General features: G+C 36.6%; 1 protein-coding gene and 1 long non-coding RNA gene across 2 annotated transcripts; both read left to right on the forward strand.

Moving 5' to 3' along the window:
• Window positions 1-1,413: 1,413 nt before the first annotated feature.
• Window positions 1,414-5,325, forward strand: LOC127833960 (uncharacterized). The gene is made up of 5 exons (XR_008027698.1): window positions 1,414-1,541; window positions 2,946-3,126; window positions 3,528-3,652; window positions 4,359-4,489; window positions 5,188-5,325. It is a non-coding gene; the product is annotated as an uncharacterized LOC127833960 (long non-coding RNA).
• Window positions 5,326-5,845: 520 nt separating this feature from the next.
• LOC127835541 (serine-rich adhesin for platelets-like) lies at window positions 5,846-17,862 on the forward strand. Its single transcript, XM_052361977.1, has 7 exons — window positions 5,846-5,878; window positions 9,093-9,276; window positions 9,597-9,739; window positions 10,050-10,221; window positions 11,468-11,595; window positions 13,142-13,325; window positions 17,693-17,862. The coding sequence occupies exons 1-7, from the start codon at window positions 5,846-5,848 to the stop codon at window positions 17,731-17,733; spliced, it is 885 nt and encodes a 294-aa protein (XP_052217937.1). The 3' UTR covers window positions 17,734-17,862.
• Window positions 17,863-20,808: the final 2,946 nt, after the last annotated feature.

The raw sequence follows: 20,808 nt of genomic DNA on the forward strand, positions 1-20,808 counted from the left end.
CTTTCGCTCATGTTCACTTTTTAGTCTTATTTTGAGGTCATTACGTGATTATTTCAGAAAAATCCCATTTAATTAATATGTTCATGAATGAGTGAATATATTTATTTTCTATGTCATCACAAGCTGATGTACAAAATTATTGTCTTGTTATTTAATTCTTTTTAACAGTTTATTAACATTTTAAGAGGTTTAAACTTAAGACCTTCGCGGGAATAATACATCCGTCTTTTGATCGTAAAAAATAATGAAAGAATTCACTTGTTGTCTCATTAATAGTTTTTTTTTCTGTTCGAAATAAGTAATAATATTGCATATTTTTCTCTATAAACTACAGGAAAACATATATCACATATTTTTGATTAAATTGAAAGCCAAACATTCAAAATCTAATACAATTTGAAGATTTCATATTATATGTACAAGTATACCTAATTATAGTAGTTTGGCAAATGTGAACGATTATTTACTTAAACAACTTGACAATACTCATATAAATGTATTTATTTAATAAATTGCTCTTAAGTTGTTTAAGTATCAGATATCTTCTACTTAGCATTTTGTTAGCGGTTTAAGAAGTCTATAAATAAAGTGATTCGAAAATTATATAAAACGTTTATCGTTTCTGGTTGAGTTTATGTAATGCAACTACTTAATGAGTGATATTTTCTGAATTAATTGACCTCTACTCTCTAGGCCCCGGTGTTTGTTCCGGTTTCTCTTCTGACCGTTCACCCGACCCCGATCAGTGACGTCACGACAACGGCTAGGTCTCTCTATGCATATGACGTCACGGACACGAACCCAATTACGTGCACAGTCGATAACACCAAGTTTGAAATCAAAACGGTTGGATCAGGTTCGTATTATTTACAAATATAAGAAAAAACTTTTAAAAAGCCTGCACTGGAGTTTCGTTTCGGAAATGCCTATAAACGAAACTTTCCATTAAGGCGGAAAGTGTCGTCCCTAATAAGCCTGTGCGGACTGCACAGGCTGCTATGTGATTATTTTTAATGAACAATAATTACGCTCTATTTTCTCTAAACGAGTCATCTGACCAACAATAAACAAACTCTTTGGATAGTTCATACTGATACATATAGTGAGTTTTATTTTTATTTTCTTTAAACATTTCGGCTGACTATGTTTTCACTGTTTTCATTTTTTGAACTTATTTTTAAAAAATGTACTTTTGCACTTATTTGAATATGTTAAATGAATTATTTATATTTTCTTCATTTTTTTGTTAAATATGTGTTATTTCTTATTATATATATATATATATAATTTTCATATAATTTTCGTTTTTATTACATTACTCTGATTTTATTCAATGATTTATATTTTTAGTTCTTGCAGTATTATTGTCAACTAGTTAAAGTTTGCAATTTATTTTATCTGCAGCCTACGACCTTTGGCTGAAGGCGGAGTCAGCGAGTACGCTGAATCATGACGTCACCGCTGTAGAATCCATGACGATCACGTGCAGTGACGGGACGGACCAAATCACCAGCAGTTACAAGGTGGACATTTCGGACGCGGTACGTGTACATTTAAGCGGCGCTCTGGGAAAACGGGGCTTAATGCAAGTGCGTACAGTGTCGTCTGAGATTAGCCTCTGCAGTCCGCTTGTACGGCATTTTACTTTTTAAGCCCCATTACTACTCAAAATCAACGAAAATTTCGTACAATATTTCGTTAAATAAAGTTGAACAATTAAAAATCAGTGTTCCTAATGGCAATTGCCGAAATTTCAACGCCAGATGTGGTCTGGTAAAATAGATGTTTGTAGACACAAAATGCTCGTTTTTATTATTGTTTTGCATATTTAATTCCATTTTAGTTTCCCGCAACGATATGTATTCATACGACACATTAACACTAACATGGTACCATTTTAGTGTTCGTGTTTCGTATGAATAGATATATTTGCGGGAAATTAAAATTGAATTAATTGTGTCACAAATAAATAAAAACGAGCATTTTTTTATCTACAAAAATATATGTTATCATATGACATCTAGCGTTGAAATTGTGGCTATCGCTAAAAGGAACACTGATTGCTAAGGTGTTAACTTTATTTTACGAAATACTTTATGAAATTGTCTTTGATTTTGAACGTTATAGAGGCTTTAAAGAAATTCTCTTTTTTATCAACAAATCCTGTTAAAGCGGAAAGTGTCGTCCCTGATCAGCCTCTGCAGACTAGACAGATAAATCTGGTGCGACACTTAACGCACATGCATTAAGCCCCGTTTTACCCCAGCGCGGCTCATTTCTTTATCGAATTCACCGGTATTCTCTCCTACATGAGCACCGCAATCGGAAGACCGCATGAACGCAGTGTTTCGGAGTAGCTCGGTCTGTCGGTCCGTTGATGTGTCCGGAAAGCAGCGTCCAATACATCCCCAAGCTATGGACGGTTGCATTTGGTCAATGCAATGACAGATATATGAAATAATTCACATTTGTGGATCGCCAAAGCGTGGCGGGCGAAAGGGGAGGGCGAGGCGGGGCGGGGGGGGGGGGAGGCGTGAGGATTGCGGAACAGGAGACGTTCGATTCCAGACATAGAAGTTGTGTATTTTAGTTCCCGATGTGAAGCAAACGGTATAATGAAGAAAAGCGTTTATTTTAAGAAAATATGGCCTGATATTGCTTGGACAACATTGAAAAAACAAACTTTTTATATATTTGACGATTTTCTAAAGTTGTGACAGTGATTCCAAAAATAAAATAATAATGGATATAACTGAGCGAAAACACTATGGACATAGATATATGCTATATATTTTGTTTGTAAGGGCGTAGACTTAGATATTATAGCCTACATCATGGGATACATTACACAAGTTGTTTTTTACCGCTCTATATAAAAAATAATTCTTAAGATATGGCATATGCTTTACTTTCAAATTGAAAAAAAGAGTAAATCTTCATTAAAGGCCCCCGTTCTAACCAATTTTGCCGGTACTTCCGGTCCGCTGGGTGACCTATCGCCAGTGGGCACTTCCGTACATCAGTTCACCGTTACCGACCAGGATGACGCTTTTTCCTGTTCCATCAACGCGCCGGAGAGTGCAAAGTTTGGCATCACCAAGGTGAATACCGCTACCGGATCTCAACGTAAGTTTGGTGGCGTCATTACGTTAATGTGCAGACGTCGTTACGTTAGTTTGGTGACGGTAATACGTAAGTTTAGTGACGTTATTTTAATGATGATGATGATTGTGATAGTGGTGAATCCATTAATATGGTCATGATGATTGTTATAGTGGTTTTGTTGATGAGGAGTAGGAATATAATTATCAGTATACAGCTGCAGCTGCTGCTTATGATGATGATGTTATAGTGATGATGATGATGATGATGAGTAGGAGGAGGAGGAGGAGGTGGATGTTGATGATGAGGAGGAGAAGGTGGATGAATTTTTGTAAATGCGAGTGTCAAAGAGATGCTAAAATGGTTTAAATATCGGTGACACCTTTTGCTAAGCCATCATGGTTAATTAGGTGCTTTTTTTAAAGGGTTCGACGTCAAGACGATTGCCCTGCTTGATTAAGACTCTGCTACGAGTTAAACGATCACCGTCACGTGCACTGATGCTATCAACACTGTGACGTCATCAAGGACCATCAATATAGCCGATGACGTAAGCATAATAAAAATGAATAACTGAAAAACGATTTAATCATTTGTTAAAACATGTTTTCGAATAAGTTAATCGTTTATCGTTTATTATTTAGTAAATACTGTTTACTGAAGTCGATGTGAACGTTTAGCGTTTAAACTATTGACAAAAAACATGTGTTTTGCACTGTCATAATTTTTCTCAATATACATTCTAGCACTCATTCCGTTGTAATTGGTATTCCACTGTTCGAAAAGTACGTCGGTCGGTCGCAATAGTGATACTTCGATTTTGTCCGGATTCCTCGGTTAGATAGATCTCAACAATCGTGATACATGGACTATTTCCGGAATCGTCCGTAAGATAAATTTATGCAATAAATCGCCTGATGATTCAAAGTTGGTCGGTCGGTCCCTAATCAATTTCTTTTCCCTTCGATATCAAGAGAACGCTTGGACTTACGATCATCAAAATGGGTATGCTGGTTACATATGACGCCCTTAATTTTTAAGGCAAAAACGTCAAATGTAAATGTCACAGAAGCTTGGAAGATGAAATTCGTTCTCTATTAAAAACCTGTAAAGAAATGATTCTATGGTCTGACGTCGCGGTCCTGCATATTTTTAGAACGTCATGTGTTACTCTTCTGTTTTCGCTATTGCTTCAAACAGGTAATGAAGTTTCCAGATTTATAAGAAGATCACAATAAACCTACATATTGCTTTAGAAACCGGTTTTTACCGGACTTCCCGCTACGCTGTCGCCGGCGCGTGCCGACGGATTGCTGACGGGGCGTCACTTCGCACGTTCAGCGTCACGGACGCCAACGACCAGAGTTTCATAACTTGCTCAATTTAGGTAAGTAATTTCTGGGATTACTATATAAAAATCGTTATATTGAATATAATCGTAAAATTCTGGAAATATCAACTATAGATTTTGTATGTAAATTGTATAATTACTATTACTTTTTATACACCCATCAAGTACACAAACAATGAAAAAAAGCCCACGAGCTGTTTGTTTTTTAAGTGTTTTTTTACATGTAAACTTCAACAAAAAGCTTTTGGTATTGAGACTAAACATATAAATACCAGTACAAAAAAGCAAATGGGAAAAGAACTTGACAGTAAGAAAACTTTGAAAAAGCAGTAACTTTAAAGTAAACTTGTTGATATAGTGTTCTTTTGTTGAACTCATGACTGCATAAAAATAAATACCGGTATTTTCACAATTGGCGCAGTAATGTGTGCAAATAAGAAGCTTTCTTATTTATTGTGCATTAAAATCGATTACCAACCGAAACCAATAAACATCCAATTATCCTCTATGTGAGAATGCCGTGGTGTTATAGATATGGTGTCCGCCTAGCGACAGGGCGTTCATATGTGCGATCCCCAATGTGGGAGTTCTCATTATATCCTCCCAAAGACACCAAGTACTGGATCTAACCAGGAATCGGACTCGATAGAGTTTGAATAACCTTTAGATTCTCGATGCATTCGAGCAACAATAAATAGGTGTAAAGGTACAGGTATCGCCTCCTTACGCCACAGGCGCCACAGGACAGCTTCTTCAACGTGGTTCCTGGCACGGCGCCGACATTTGCCATCTGGGTGAAAGCCGGCGTGAAGTTGGACGCGGCGACGTCACCTCTCCTCGTTAACGTTCAGTGCGTTGATGACAGATCGCCGGCGAATATCATTACCGAAACGTTCACGGTTCCCTTACTTGATAAGGTACCATACAAACCATTTTATTTGTCGGAATTAATTTCGTGATTTTTTGTTTTAAAAATGTCTTTTCCTTGGACACGTTAATCTGTTAAGTACTGCGAAGTCCATATTATACGGTCTACTCTTATTTTCGTGGACTTCGTGGGTTCTCAATCACGCAGTTAACTGTTCAAAGAACGTTTACTGCTCCCTTACTTGAGAAGGTACTTCGAAATCATTTTTATCCTATAACCAGATGAAAGAAGATACTATAACAACGATCTTATAAACTTAAGCTTTATACTATCGCTATTTTTAGATCAGATTTGGAATTTTCCAAAAAATGGAGAATACGTTTTTGTCAATTACGGAAAGATAAAATCGTCATAAAATGCGATGTTTTATAATTATTAATGGAAAAGGGGATGAAATAATAGAAATAATAGAATATTATGTGAGTTTTTAATAAAGATCAAGTTTATCATGCTCGGCTCGAACCATGGTAGCGCTCGGCACGCCTCGCGCTAACATGGTTCTAAGCCTCGCGTGATAAACTTGATCTTTATCCAAAACTCACATAATATTCTCTTTATATTTGTGGCCATGATATTTTGTTGCCTAAAAATACATTTTCGTACGCAGGTCAATTTGTGGATTTTCAATTTAGGAAGAAATGTTGAAATTAAGTCGGTCATTTTCCGAAGTTTTTGTGTTAAATTCGTGGATCGGTAAACCCACAAAATCAACGAACATTAACCCATTTATGCCTAACGTCTAGAAAAAAATGCCTTGGCAAACAGCGTTGACCCAGATGAAACGCCGCATGATGCGGCGTCTCATTAGGGTCTGCGCTGTTTGCTTAAATGATTTTTTGTAAGACCTATTCTAAATATAGAAATAAATATACTAGACATCCCTAATTTTGGAAATAAATTGATCCAATTTGGAAGGATGGGAGAGTCCACTACGCATAAATGGGTTAATGTATCACAAATAATAATCATTATTCTTCATTTGTCTCGCAATATTATTGTGCTCACAAAAATATTGTCCATCCGAATCTGTGACATCTTCATCTTCGTTATATTTTGATATTGTTTTTTTAAAAGCCTGATATTTTAGACAAAAAATTAATACATACGTGATTTTAATCATCTGTATTTTCAAGAACATTTTTTTCTCAAAAATTGAAAATTAACATATCCTTTTTTCGGCGTAAGCTGTATTAAGCCAGCTTTTCACCTTAGCCTGACCTTTGTAAGTGTCCAATAAAATTCCAATAAAATTTCCCGCGGCTAGGTACGAATGAATACACTTCATTTATTTCATTGGCTGATTTGAGTATACCACCAGAACATTGGAAACATATCCGCGTCTTTGTAACACGGTTTTACTGTATGAAACAATTTTATCTCGAATGAAAAGGCTTAATAGATAGAACAGTTTTACACTCAATTCTCGACATCAATACAGTTTGTGCGTACACCTTTTATTTTCAGAGTATTACCAGCGCAAGAGCGTTTATACTTAAAAGGCTATGTTCTCATATTTAGTACTTACTTCCTTATTCCTGTCAACATGTAAACATGTAAAAGTATAAAGAGCAATGGAAGCGAGGCCTCACTTTAAAGCATTGCATTTCAACCCGCGAGGTATATCGGGTCAATTCGCGGACATTCAGAGTTTATATACAGGTCATCACCGGAGTTGGCGGCCAGTAAAATAATCGTTATATAATAAAGACGCTATCCGTGAACTAGGTGACCTGGAATTTTCTTTAGACCAGAAATATGTTAAATGAAGATATTCAGCAATATAATTATGGTATGTAAATAATAGATTCTTAATGTGTTTTCAACAATACAATGATAAATATTATTGTTGATAAATTTAACAATAATTATTCGTCCATATTGCTTAATGTACTAAAGTGATATTATGAGCATGTAACAGTTTATAGGTGTCTATCGCAACCGTTGATTATTTTTGATGTTTCTACTTCATATACACTTATATTAATTAATGCATCATCATCATACTAAAACAATATACCAGAAAGAGAAAAATAATGCATTTAAATATCAACCGTACTTTCGTTTGACAACTGATCATGCGTTTACGAGTTGAACCTAAATTTAGTTTCAGTGCAGATTTGTTCATACGACACAAAGACACGAAATTGTTTTACGGATCATTTCAGCTTACAGGACTGGGTGGGTCACGTAAGAATTTCGAATATAAAATATATTTTTATAAACAACTGGTAGCAAGGTGAGTTGCAGATAATTAATCAGTAACCACATTTTAACTAACTATTTTGACCTGTTAATTCTTTTCAACTCAATTCAACAGTGCAAAATGCCCATAATATCACTTTAAGCATTAGCACGATGATAATTGATACTGTTAATAATCGAATCAAATAGCAATGCCCGACAAACCACTAAAACAGGTTTGTTCGAAGAACGCGCCTATAAATACGGATACTTCTCGTGTGGCCGGTTGACTCATATGTTTAAATTTCACTTCCATTCTTCTTTTGGTTTTCTGTTTTGTATCTATAGGTTTATGACCAGCAATATGTTATAATGTAAAATAAACCGCGAAAACTCCCCGTAACATCCCGTACTGCGTGTGATGCAGCTAAGAACTGCACAGAAAAAGACATTCGCTATCCTTGATCTCATTCATTAAACTATTTACGCCGTATATCTTTTTTAAAGACATTTCTTGTTTATAGTAACATAAATACTCAAACTCAACAAATATTTCGCAAAATATTTCGTAAAATAAAGTAAACCCATACGAAATCAGTGTTCCTTATAGCAATAGCGAAATTTTCAACGCTATATATGGTATGGTAACATAGATTTAATGAGATACAAAATGCTCGTTATTACTTTTTTTGCGACAAAAGATTCCACGTTAATTTCACGCCACAATATCCGAATATTTACCAGCGTACTCGATACTGGCTCCGGGCAGCGTCGTAATCATGAGAACTACCACATATTTCGCAATTTAGGATATTGCTCTATGTAACATTAATTTTTTTGTGTTAACTTTATTTTTTCGAAATATTGTAAGAAATATTCGTTGATTTTGAGTGTTGATGGGTTTTGAACATATCCTTGTTTTTTTAAGCAAACGATGTTGCACATTCAAGCTGATTTTGTTCACAGCGGTACTATTGTACACACACATCTTTTCACCTGTTCTGTTAGGTGACACGGTATTTCGTGTATACACATTCAATCTTTTGGAATTTAACATAGAGTTTCTTTCTGACAGAAAAATGTATAGTGAAAATTGCCGGTCGCTTTTCATTTGTCAAATTGACTTCCACAACTGGTCAAGAACTTGAACGTCAAAGACATCGAACACTATAATTGATCAATTGTATACAAGAACAAAAACAATAACAACAACGACAACACCGACAACAACAACAACTACTACAAATACTACTTCTACTATTGATCATCTATTTATTTATATGTCATTCAGTTAACAGTTCAGATTTTGAAAACGAATGCTATACATGTTTTATATTAACCATTGACTTTAGCAATTCATTTTTTAAAGTTGAGCAATTCATTTTAAAATACTCCTCATATTTCATTAACTGTGTTTTTATGTAGAACGCTCAACATCCATCTATATAATCACATATTGCACGGATTTTTCTAATAAAATACAGGTCTTTACTGTAACAAAAAAATCATGGTATTTTATATTTTTTATAGCCTCCGACGTTCGTTACGGGAATTCCCGGTACATCTCCGTCTATTTCCGACTCGACCGTCACCGCGACGTCACTCGGTGTCTTCACCGTTACCGATCCCGACACGACATGCAGAATTACGTCATCGCTGACGTCAGTGTATGAGATCAGACCCGTGACGTCACCGGCTGATCTTCAAAAGCCGGGTATGGCGTCTTTTAATAACGGATTAAGTCTTCTCAATAATAATTCATTTTGTGGAGCACGCTTGATAAAAGCTCGATACAGAAGTCTCAATGGTGTATGCGATTAAGCGCATGCATTCGATCTTACTCCGACTGTAAGTTCGTCGGTCACCAAGTGAAGCGTGTCGAGTGTACATCCGCCGCCCTAACTCCAAAAGTCTAGGTTACGCTTTGTTGTAAAAGTGTGACATCGTGAACAAGATCCTTAAAGACCACACCATTTTAAATAAATTTTAAACAACCAATATATTTTTTTTACCTTTAAACATGTCTTATTCTAGAGTTCCAAGTGTGGGTCAGTGCCGCCGTTACACAAGCGTCTATAGACTTCAATGACCAAGCGGTTCCGTTGCCGTTGACGATCACGTGTACGGATGGAAACACCGCCATCACGGGAACGTTCAACGTCAATATTGTCGACGAGGTTTGTATGGAACTGTTTTAAAAAGCAATGTTGGATGTTTTTATGGGTTCAGTGCATCTGCGTAAAGTGTCATCCCATAAGGATATTCGCCAGTGCAATCCGCATATACTACTCAGGGACGACTCTTTCCGCTTTTGTGGATTTCATTTCGTTGAACGGAAGTCTCTTCTTCGCGAAAATCTTCATTATGTGGAAAAGTGTCGTCCCTGATTAGCCTGTGCAGACTGCATTTTACGCACATGCAGTAACAGGTTGCAGAGTCAACGGGGTTTGCCGGGTTTTACACATTTTTTTCTCTTGGCGACTTTAGCCTCCGGTGATATCAGTACTTCCGGCGATCGGAACGGCTATCAACGACGGTTTGCAGACGGTCGCCACAATCCTCCACACGTTCAGCGTGACAGACAGCGATGACGCCGTAAACTGCTCCGTGAGAGCGCCGCAAAACGCCCGTTTTGAAGTGGTACTCGCCACTAGCCCAGGTTGTCTGTCGTCGAATTTCAATGTTGCAAAAGTGGCTAAACAGAATTGAATTTTACTTTATATGTAAAACACATTTGAAATGAATTATAAGTCAATACCGCATAGTCTCGTGTTACGATTGCAAGTTAAAATCTGGTTTTCTAGAGTAATTTTCTAGTAAGATCTAGATAGGATCCAATTGTCTTAAACTATTCAAGAGCCGTGCTCTGGGAAAACGGAGCTTAATGCATGTGCGTTAATTGTCTTCTCTGATTAGCCTCTGCAGTTCGCATAGATTAATTAGCCACGATACTTTCAGCTTAAATATTTATTTATTTTTAATTCCATAAAAGCCCCGTTTTTGATAGAGGGCTGGTCATATTTCACCAAGCAAGAGTCTAAAGTATACCATTTCACGAGTTTCCTTCTCCCTCCGCTACAGTAAGAATCTCCTTTCCTCCAGTAGTCAGTAAACAAACAAATGCTCATAATTACTTATTTCGGCGAGTTATTTTTTTAACCGACCGACGAATTATGCTTGTTTTCAGCGTTCAATATCCGCGTTAAAGCGGGGGCGACGTTTGCGGCCGCCGATGGACCTCACGTCATCAACGTGGATTGTTCAGACAGCGTCAACACCGTCAATCACACGTTCACAAAGCCAGCCTGTATTAATACGGTAGGCAATTTACTGTTACCTCCAACCCCCACCCCCCACCCCCCCGCAAACAAAGGGTTTATTTACAAGTGAACTGTTACCTATTTCACTGTAGCCGCCGACTTTTGAAATCAACGATAATTCATGAGTTTTCTTGGCATGTAAAAATAACGTCTCTATAAAAAAGGTGGCAAAATACCCGAGCGGTTTACGAAAAACAAGATTTTCGTTTTTTTAGTAGCATAATAATTTTTGCCATTGCTCTTGATGATTCCAATCGGTTTAGAATATCGATACTTATTAAAGGTTTTGTTATAAAATCGGAATATGACCTTTAATACTGATTTTACAGTAATTGCTAATTAACAGAAACGTCGATCAGAGCCACCGTTTTGTTTTCTATAGTCATTTGTTTAGTGATATAAAGTTGCTTGGATTGCCTTGTCAGTATGCAATAATATGCTCTCTTTTCCTACTGAAATATAAGCCAAACGTTTTCAACACAGATTCAAACAGTTCGTTAAATTCGTGATAACTATATATGATGCGTATAATATTCACAAACAATGTCTGTAATGAAAATGAAATAAAACCTCTTTTCTTTTCAGCGTTCAGTATCCGCGTGAAAGCAGGAGTGACGTTGGCTGCAGCTGTCAGTCCGTACGTCATGAACGTTGATTGCACAGATGCCGTAACCGCCGTCAGTTCAACGTTTACCCAGCCAGTCCTTGATAAGGTACGTAATGCTGTTGTGGTATCGAAAACAAAATTGAGTATCCATTGATGTTTGTATAAAATTTAAGAGAATTACATAAGAATTACAAAACTGAAACATATTTGAAAATTGGTTAAACTTTAGTGAAGTTATGCCAATTTTAACATTTAAAATAAATATTGTTTTTTCTCCGCGAAATCTTCAAAAAATACAATACAAATATCTTATATTGCTGAGCATGTTTTTCCAGCTGAAAATATGATAGTCCTTAAACATGTTATGAAGATTTCATGCGCAACACCGTCATGAGGCAATCGCACATTCTCGGCCCTTTCCGTCAAACAACGGATAAGTACCTCGAAGGAGATAGTATGAATACACATTTCGGAAGCGGTATTGCGGTCTACCTACGCGGGCCTACGCGAATCAAAATTACATAGTAAAAACAAACATGGCCGGTTTTGCGAGTTGTTTACATTTCGCAAAGATGAAAATGGGGATTTTCTATGCTCTGAAGCCAGAGCAAGTACAAACTCTACAGGAATTATGGACGCCATCGTTGTTATTGTTTTTGTTGTTGTAACATTGTTAGAATGGTATCACGTGGGCGGACTACTTTCAACCCGTATTTCTACCGAGTCCGATTATGATAATCTGCAAGGGGTACCGAATGCGTCATGAGGGTAGCTATATTTTAAATTAACAGGACCAAGTTGTTCTCAGGCCTCAATAAAATGAAAGTATGATTTATGTTTAGCCACCATATACAGAGCAGGTAATCACGTGATAGTCAAGATGACTACGTCCATGCCAAGACAGTTATTTTTTTGCGTCTTATACCCTTTATTACATTAATTATTTTTTAAATGACGCTCACTATTCAGCCATATCAGTAAAATGTTTTGCGTTTCATATTAAAATTCGCTTTATATCTTGACTTTACTACCCGCCGATTTCCTTAGTGGAGCTGTAATTAGGTCATCCCGCTAAGTTTTATGTTTGAGCCGAGATCTAGGAAAATGTAATTTAATGCATGTGCGTAAAGTTTCGTCACATATAAGCCTTTGCCGTCCGCACATGCTAATCGGGCACTACATTTTCGGCCCAAACTGGAATTTTGCTCAGAAGAGACGGCATTTTTAAAGAAGATTACAATAAAGGCGGAAAGTGTCATCCTTGATTAATCTTGTACGACACTCTACGCACATGCGTTAAGTGGATTTTCCCAGAGCGTGATTCATGTGTTGAATTTAGGGTTTTATGCTTTCCAGTGGTTTATAGAGAAATATCAGTCAATTAAAAATGACAATGCACTGTTTAAAACAGTGAAAGTAACAGTGAAATAACATTATTGTTTATATGTCGTGATGCCATTATTTTAGAGTAATTCTCCAGGTTAAATACCAAAAAAGTCATTTGTAAGCATAAAATAAAATTCAATTGCTTTGCTGGAAAAGCGATTTAAATTCACTCGTGATCATAGATTTGTTTATGTGATCAAGCCTGAATTAAAATCCATATTCTACCAGATCCACCAAATATCCTCTATTTCTTTTATTCCGAGTAGCCGCCGACATTTGTATCTGGCATTCCTGGGAATTCCCCTGACGTCTCAGACGACAACGTGATTGCGACGTCACTGGGAAAGTTCACAACTACGGACCCTGATACCACGTGTTCTGTGACGTTACCTGTGACAACCGTTTATGAGATCAGAAAAGTGGCGTCACCGACCGATCCCCAGAAACCGGGTAACAATTTAGAAAAAAATAAATGGGCCGCGCTCTGTGAGAAAGGGGTTTAATGCATGTGCGGAAAGTTTCATCCCATATTAGCCTGTGCAGTATGTATCAGAAACGACACTTATCGCTTTTATGATATTTTTCGTTTAAAAAAAGTCTCTTCTTAGCAAAAAATCCAGTTTAGGCGGAAAGTGTTTGCCGGATTAGCCTATGCAGACTGCACAGGCTTATCTGGGAAGAAACTTTGCGCACATTAAACCCCATTTTCACAGAGCGGTTCGCTTAATGTTTTTTTAAGGGAGGCGCCGTAACAAACATACCACATAAGTAAACATACCACATAAGTACACATACCACATAAGTAAACATAACACATATGTAAACATAAAGCATAAGTTAACATAACACATAACTAAACATAACACATAAGTAAACATGACACATAGGTAAACATAGCACATACGAGCTTCGTTCTTGGAAAACGGGGCTTAATGCATCTGCGTAAAAGGTCGTCTCAGATAAGCCTGTGCATTCCGCGTACGCTCAGACGACATTTTCCGCTTTGAAATATTATTGCGTAAAGGCTGAAATTTAGAACCATAGTTTTACAGACTTTGAAGTGTGGATCAGTAACGCCGTTACCCAGGCGTCTATCGACTTCAATGACCCGCCTGTTTCCCTTACGTTAACAATCAAGTGGAACAACAGGAACGTTCTTAATGACATCACGGGGACGTTTAACGTCAACATTGTCGACTCAGTAAGTTGCATTCACGTTATTATAGGGTATGGGAATCCTGATGAATTGCTTGGAAAGCACTAAACTATTTGTATAAATTTAAAAACTCTTTGAAAAACGACCAGCCCTGATGGTTTAAAATGCACTTTCAAAAACTGCTGTACATCGTTATATATGTTTACTTAAACAGTGACACTTCGACTCGATTGTTTTTCACTTGAACCCATGCACGCAATTGCGCGTAAGCCTGCCGGCACACCTTTTATGTTGTTTGCTTTGGAGTTTAACAACGTTGTGTTTGAAAAAATGAGCCTCGCTCTGAGAAGACCGGGTTAAATGCATGGGATTTTCAAAGTGTCATTCCATATTAGCATAGGCGGAAAGTGTCGTTCCTGATTGCTTGGGAAGCTCCGGCTTTCCCAATGTTTGTTTCATATATTGGGCATGTGGTCTTTGAATATTAATAACAATTATTGACTTGACGTGTAATTTTGTCTCGCTTAAAATTCAGCGAAAACCCGTGTCGAATGGCAACTAGTAACAGAAAATATTCCAACGTGATGACGTAATATCCTGTGAAATGATTATATTATTTGACTTCAGCCGCCGGTTTTCACCGCACTGCCTGCGACCGGAACTAACATTTTCGACGGTCTTAAGCACGCCACCGAGACCCTTCACACGTTCAGCGTCACCGATAGCGACGACGCCGTTAACTGCTCTGCAAGAGTGCCGGAAAACGCCCTTTTTGAAGTGATTGCCGGTGTCGCATCAAGTAATAAACTGGAGAAAATAATAAAAAATTAAGCCTCGTTCTTGGGAAACTGGTTTTAATGCATATGCGCTGAATGTCGTTCCTGAAAACTGTGTTTAATGCATATGTGCTGAATGTCGTCCCTGAAAACTGTGTTTAATGCATATGCGCTGAATGTCGTCCCTGAGCGGACCCAGACCAACAAAGGAACGACACTTTTCGCTTTTATAGGTTGTTTTTGTTTTTATGAAGTCGATTCTACACGAAAATCCAGCTTAAGCGGAAAATGTCGTCCCTGATTAGCCTGTGTCGACTGCACATGATAATCTGGACGACACTACGCAGGTGCATTAAGCCTAGTTTTCAACGAACGAGGCTCATGAAGTTTAAGTTTAATATGATACAAATGTTTCATTGGCTAAGTCAGTTCACGTCGAGGCGCCATTTTCTACTGTATGATATCACAGTAGCGTTTTTAATCATATCGTTATGTTGATATTAAAGTTGCCTGATATGATTTTTATATCCGGTTAGTTACTAGTAGGCGTTGTTTTATAATCAATAATATAATACTAGGGATCAACTTTTTAGTCATCTGTTTCAATAAAAAGGTAAAAACGATTCAAATTTAACAAAAAACAACAACAATTTGATACTAAGATGTAATATATTTTAAGCACAAATGCCATGAAAAAAAACGTACCACACAAATGTAAAGCGAAAGTGCTAATGACGTTATGAATACATATATATTCTACCTAAAAAATCAACGTTGTAGCGATTATATTTTATTATCTGTTTAAAATGTGTTCACGGATGTATGATACACAGAAAAATAGGTTATTGTCCTATTGTTTTATAAAATATTATACTTGGCTCGAATATCCAAAGATTATATTATTATTTAAGCCTGATCTGATATATATTGCAATGCAAAAGGGCAGTAAAAAATAATTATCTATACTTCTAGTAAAGATTAGTTCTTGTAGGTAAACGTTAAATGACGTCATAAATGTTAACAAGATGACGTCATCAAATGCATTATACAGTACAGCTAATTGTCCGCTTAGTGCTTTAGGGGTCTTTACTTGGATTTCTGCATCAGCCCTAATAACTAACATTTATTGAGATAATTGCCAAAACAAAAGACTGCCAAATAATCAGAACATTGATGGATTAAGTGAGTTTAAATCAAGATCATCGGTTAAAAAACCCACAAATATGTTTGCTGTTAAATACGTGCAAACGTCGATAAGTCTTCTAAAAACCGAAGAACAAAATAAAATAAAAGCAATCATATGCTTTCTTATAATAAATCTGTTATTCAATGTTTAATTTAAATAGAAGATATTTGTTGGATTCGGTGGATTATCGATTTTAATTCACGAGTGATCATAGAAAATAATATTTTCACGAGTGGCGCAGCCACGAGTGTGCGCCACTCGTGAAAAAAATATTATTTCTATGGTCACAAGTGAAGTAAAATCGATATTCCTCCGAATCCAACAAATTTTCTTTTTATTTTATGCTTTTTTTAAAAGTTTATATACATTGTTAAAGAGTTTAACTAATGAATTTCGCTGGGATAATGACGTCATTTTGTAAAAAAATGACGTCATTTCGCAGTAAACAGTGAAAATTATCGATAGTTTTCACTGTTAATTTTCACTGTTTGAAACAGTGAAATTATAGGTTTAACGCACTGATATTTCTCTATAAACCATCGGAAAGCATAAAATGAATGTTGTTTCTTGTCGATGCAGTAGGATTATTTTACGCAATTTTCTTAGATTAAAACATTTTTAACACTGCGTGTGGACGCGCGCTTGGAAAACGGGGTTAAATGCATATTGTAAAAGTGTCTTCCCAGATTAGCCCGCCATTTTGCCTAAACTTTTGTAACTAAGGTGTCGACCCTGATTAGCTTGTTTGGACTGCACATGCTAATATAGGACGACACTTTACGCACATGCATTAAGCCCCGTTATCCCAGAGCGAGGCTCGTGTCAATATAACACATCGCTTGCACGTTTTCAGGGTTTACAATTAACGTAAAAGCGGGGGTAACGCTAAGAGCAGCGAACGGACCTTACGTCATCAACGTCGACTGCTCAGATGGCGACAATGACGTCACTGCAACGTCACACAACCAGTGATTGATACGGTATGTTGTCTAACATGCGCACATTATCTGGATTAGCCGTAAACCGATCAAACATTCCGGCATATACGCCTTCAATAATAGATGTTCAAGTAAATGTGGTTACACCGAAACCAAACGATACCAAACAGTCATCCCAGCTAATGTAACTTCAATAATAGATATTCAAATGAATGTAGTTATACTAGACCCAAATGATAACAAAACAAAAAATCATATATATAAACTATACATTTGTCACTGAAAACAAATTTAAGGATGAGTAAATCGAAATGGTTTTGTTTCTTTGTCCAGGTTTTTTTCTGCGTGCAACTTTTCTTCTTTTTTTTCTTGCATTTCTCTGCATTTTTTTCAAGAAATGTATATGAGGATTACACGAATATATAACTACAAATGGTACTTTTGTTCATTACATGCTATATTCTAATGTAGTATGTATTGGTACTGTTATGATATATTAATAAATAGTATGAATCCGTGTATGTTTATATGAATTTCTGAATAAAAGGTTTTAAAAAATCATCCCGGCAAATGTTGCCTCAACAATAAATATTCCCGCCTTTGTGGTTATTCCGGAACAAAATGTGAACCGGGAGTCATCGCGGTACAAGAGTCCTCAATAATAGATATTCACATAAATGCGCTTATATTAACCAAACGAAAACCCCAAAAGGACGCCTGGCCGTTAAATTGATTTTTTTATTGTCCTTCTGTTTTGGCAGCCGCCGAGTTTTGTATCCGGGATCCCCGGAAGTTCCCCTAACGTCTCTGACTCCACTGTCACACAGATGTTACTCGGGAAGTTTACAACTACCGACCCGGATACGGCGTGTTCTGTGACGTCACCATCCACCGCCGTGTATGAGATCAGAAATGTGACGTCACCGGTGAATGTTTCTCAACCAGGTGAATAATCATTAGAAACATTAGTGCTCCGTGTTTTGCATGTGAGCTTTTTTCTCTTTTTTTGCACAACTAAAATGATAAGAATAAAGTTTCCTCGTAGCGGAGTATGAAGAATGTCGGTCTGCTCACGAACAATCTCAAATCCCAGATAAACAGATAATCACTTGATAGTAAAAGTTACGACGTTCATAATCCCAGCTATAACAGAGGGGGTAATCACTTGAAAGTAAAAGTGGCGACGTTCATAATCCCAGCTATAACAGAGGGGGTAATCACTTGATAGTAAAAGTGGCGACGTTCATAATCCCAGCTATAACAGAGGGGGTAATCACTTGATAGTAAAAGTGACGACGTTCTTGTCGAGACACTTATTTTTTGCCGCTATGGACTTCGCCATCTTGACTATCACGCGATTTCCCCCCTTTGATAAGAATACGCACATATTTCTATGCAAACTCAGGATTGAGTCGTACTAGCAACTCAAAAAAGCTTTTATGGACACTAATAATTAATAAATAAATAACTAAATAAAATAAAATGAATGAATAAATAATACATTAATTAAGAAAAACACTCTAAGTTGAGTCAGATCATTGGCTTAAGTATGCTCAAGTATATTAAGCTATTATAAATTTACAAAACTCTTGCTTATTGGGAGCCATTTACTATTTACGAAAGTATCGCTGTTGAAAGTTGATAAAGTCTAGTAGTGTTGTTAAGCGGTCACTTCATTGTGCTTTTTTGGGACGTGAGTACGTTACCAAATAGAAGCGCCAAAAAGGTTTCGATAGGGAGAATAAGTGAATTTTTGTCTGACGAAACAACTAGGCATGTGCTTAAAGTATTGTCCTATTTTTTAGATGCATTAATCGCTCCTGTTTAGCCTGTCTAGTCTAAAAGGGCTAATCCGGAACGACGTTTTCCTCTTTAATGGAAGTCAGAATAGTTATATCACTTTAAGGTTGCTAACACTCTGTGCATGAATTGAACATAATACCAGTATTATTTGTTTTTAATATGATACTGTAATTGAAACAATTAAACGCTTCGATCTTTGAAAATCTTCGTTTTTCATAAGCTATTGAAAGTATGTGTGACAAGTGTGATTATTTGTAATTTTTTTTAATGTCTCTTTTTTCGATGAAATACTCTCGTTATGCGCACAAGCAAATGATTTTTTGTGCTGTTTAATTCCTAGAATTTGAAGTCAGGATCTCTAGCACCGTGACTGAAGCTGCCATCGTCTTCAACGACCAGGCCGTGCCGTTGACGTTAACGATACGGTGTACTGACGGCAACCCCGTCAACGTCATCACCTGGACTTTCAACGTCAATATCGTTGATGAGGTACGTCTGTAGGATACCGGAATCGTGGTTGACCTTTAAATGACTTTTTCATTGAAAGTTTGGTTAAATGACGGTTTTCAAAATAATTGTTATAGATTCTAAGAAGAATTTTACTATATGTTTAAAGGAGATATTGTTTCATTTATGGCTATTCATCACGCGTAATTGGAAAAATAATGACAGATTTTGTAACGCTTTTTTTTCTCGAGAATGCGCAAAAACTTATCAAAAAAGCGTTTTTCTTCTCATATTTTCTTCAGCAAGCCTAACAAAGTGGTAACGCATCATCTTTTGCTTCCAGAGGTCTCTTTATTTTATCTCGGGAAAACAAAACACGGTTATAAACCATTTTGCAATTGTAAATGACATTTATTTTAAAATCCATTTCCTCGTAGGACCCAGTTCTAACGTCGTTTTCTTTGACGTCATATTAGTTCCTAGAAGACACTTCCGTCTCCGCTCTGGAGCTAAACTCATTCAGCCTTAAAGATTCTGATGACGTCATATCTGCTTGATGTCATCTGTCAAATCTGAAAATCAACGTCAAAGGTCAAACGTTATAAAAATATAAATATAAATATATAGTAAATAAATAAATAAATAAATAAATAAAAAAATAAGTAATTAAAAGTAAATAAATATAAAGATATAAAGATTCGCAAACAATCGATGAATGTTTTTTATTTGTTTGTTTTTTTCCAGCAATCTTCGTTTGAACACTGCAAAAGAAATTAAACAAGATGGTGTCACTACCCTGCGGGTGTTTTGTTTTTTCAACATTCAGTGTCGGTCTTATTTCGTTAAAGCAGGCATGAAAACGTGATACAATTTATATGAACAATCGCTTGTTTTTTTCCCTTCTTTTAGCGTTTCAGATTTGGTACAAGGGACGCCCGCGAGCGTCCTTGAACTATGACGTCACGCCCGTACATAACATCGGGATTATTTGCGACGACGGTAAAGTCTTTAGCGCGAGATATTATTACGCAGTGGATCTGGAAAACAACGTAAGTAATCCAAGACGAAGAACAGTCCAACTGTATGTCTGTCATGGATTATACTTGGTATACTAACAAAGAGGAAATTACGCCCCTTCCATTTTCCACCATTGGTCAAAGGTAATTTCACTGTAACTTAAAATAAAACAAAGCCTAATAGTGTTTTTATAAATTAAAAAAAGTACGACAGGAATTATCGAGTAAAGAAAACGTCGCGCTATATGCATGTCGGTCAATCTGTATCCAACCATATTCATCTGCCATATTCAACCGTCATGTTAAATGTTCAGTATTACTGTCTCCTCACAAATATCATAATAACACAACAATATTCGAATCTGAAACAATTTATTTTAATCTTGTCAATTTCCCAAAACGTAAAAAGGTCCCTTTAAACCCCGTTTTCTAATCGAACCAGCTCATTTCATTAAAAGTGTCTTGTTCTGAGAAAATCGGGCTTAATCAAGTTAATGCATGTGCGTAAAGTGTCGTCACAGATTGGCCTGTGCAGTCCGCACCGGCTAATCAGGGACGACACTTTCCGCCTTAACTGGATTTTTGAGTAGAAACTGCAGAAAGTAGCCTTT

Source organism: Dreissena polymorpha, chromosome 6 (genome assembly GCF_020536995.1).
Source record: "Dreissena polymorpha isolate Duluth1 chromosome 6, UMN_Dpol_1.0, whole genome shotgun sequence".
NCBI lineage: Eukaryota > Metazoa > Mollusca > Bivalvia > Myida > Dreissenidae > Dreissena > Dreissena polymorpha.

What these genes read in the sequence shown, in the direction of transcription:
- LOC127835541 (XM_052361977.1), top strand. Translation starts at nt 5,846, where the DNA reads ATGGTAGCGCTCGGCACGCCTCGCGCTAACATG. An exon ending in ACGTCAATATTGTCGACGAG is followed by an intron (nt 9,740 to 10,049) that starts GTTTGTATGGAA and finishes TGGCGACTTTAG; the next exon opens with CCTCCGGTGATATCAGTACT. An exon ending in CCCAGCCAGTCCTTGATAAG is followed by an intron (nt 11,596 to 13,141) that starts GTACGTAATGCT and finishes TATTCCGAGTAG; the next exon opens with CCGCCGACATTTGTATCTGG.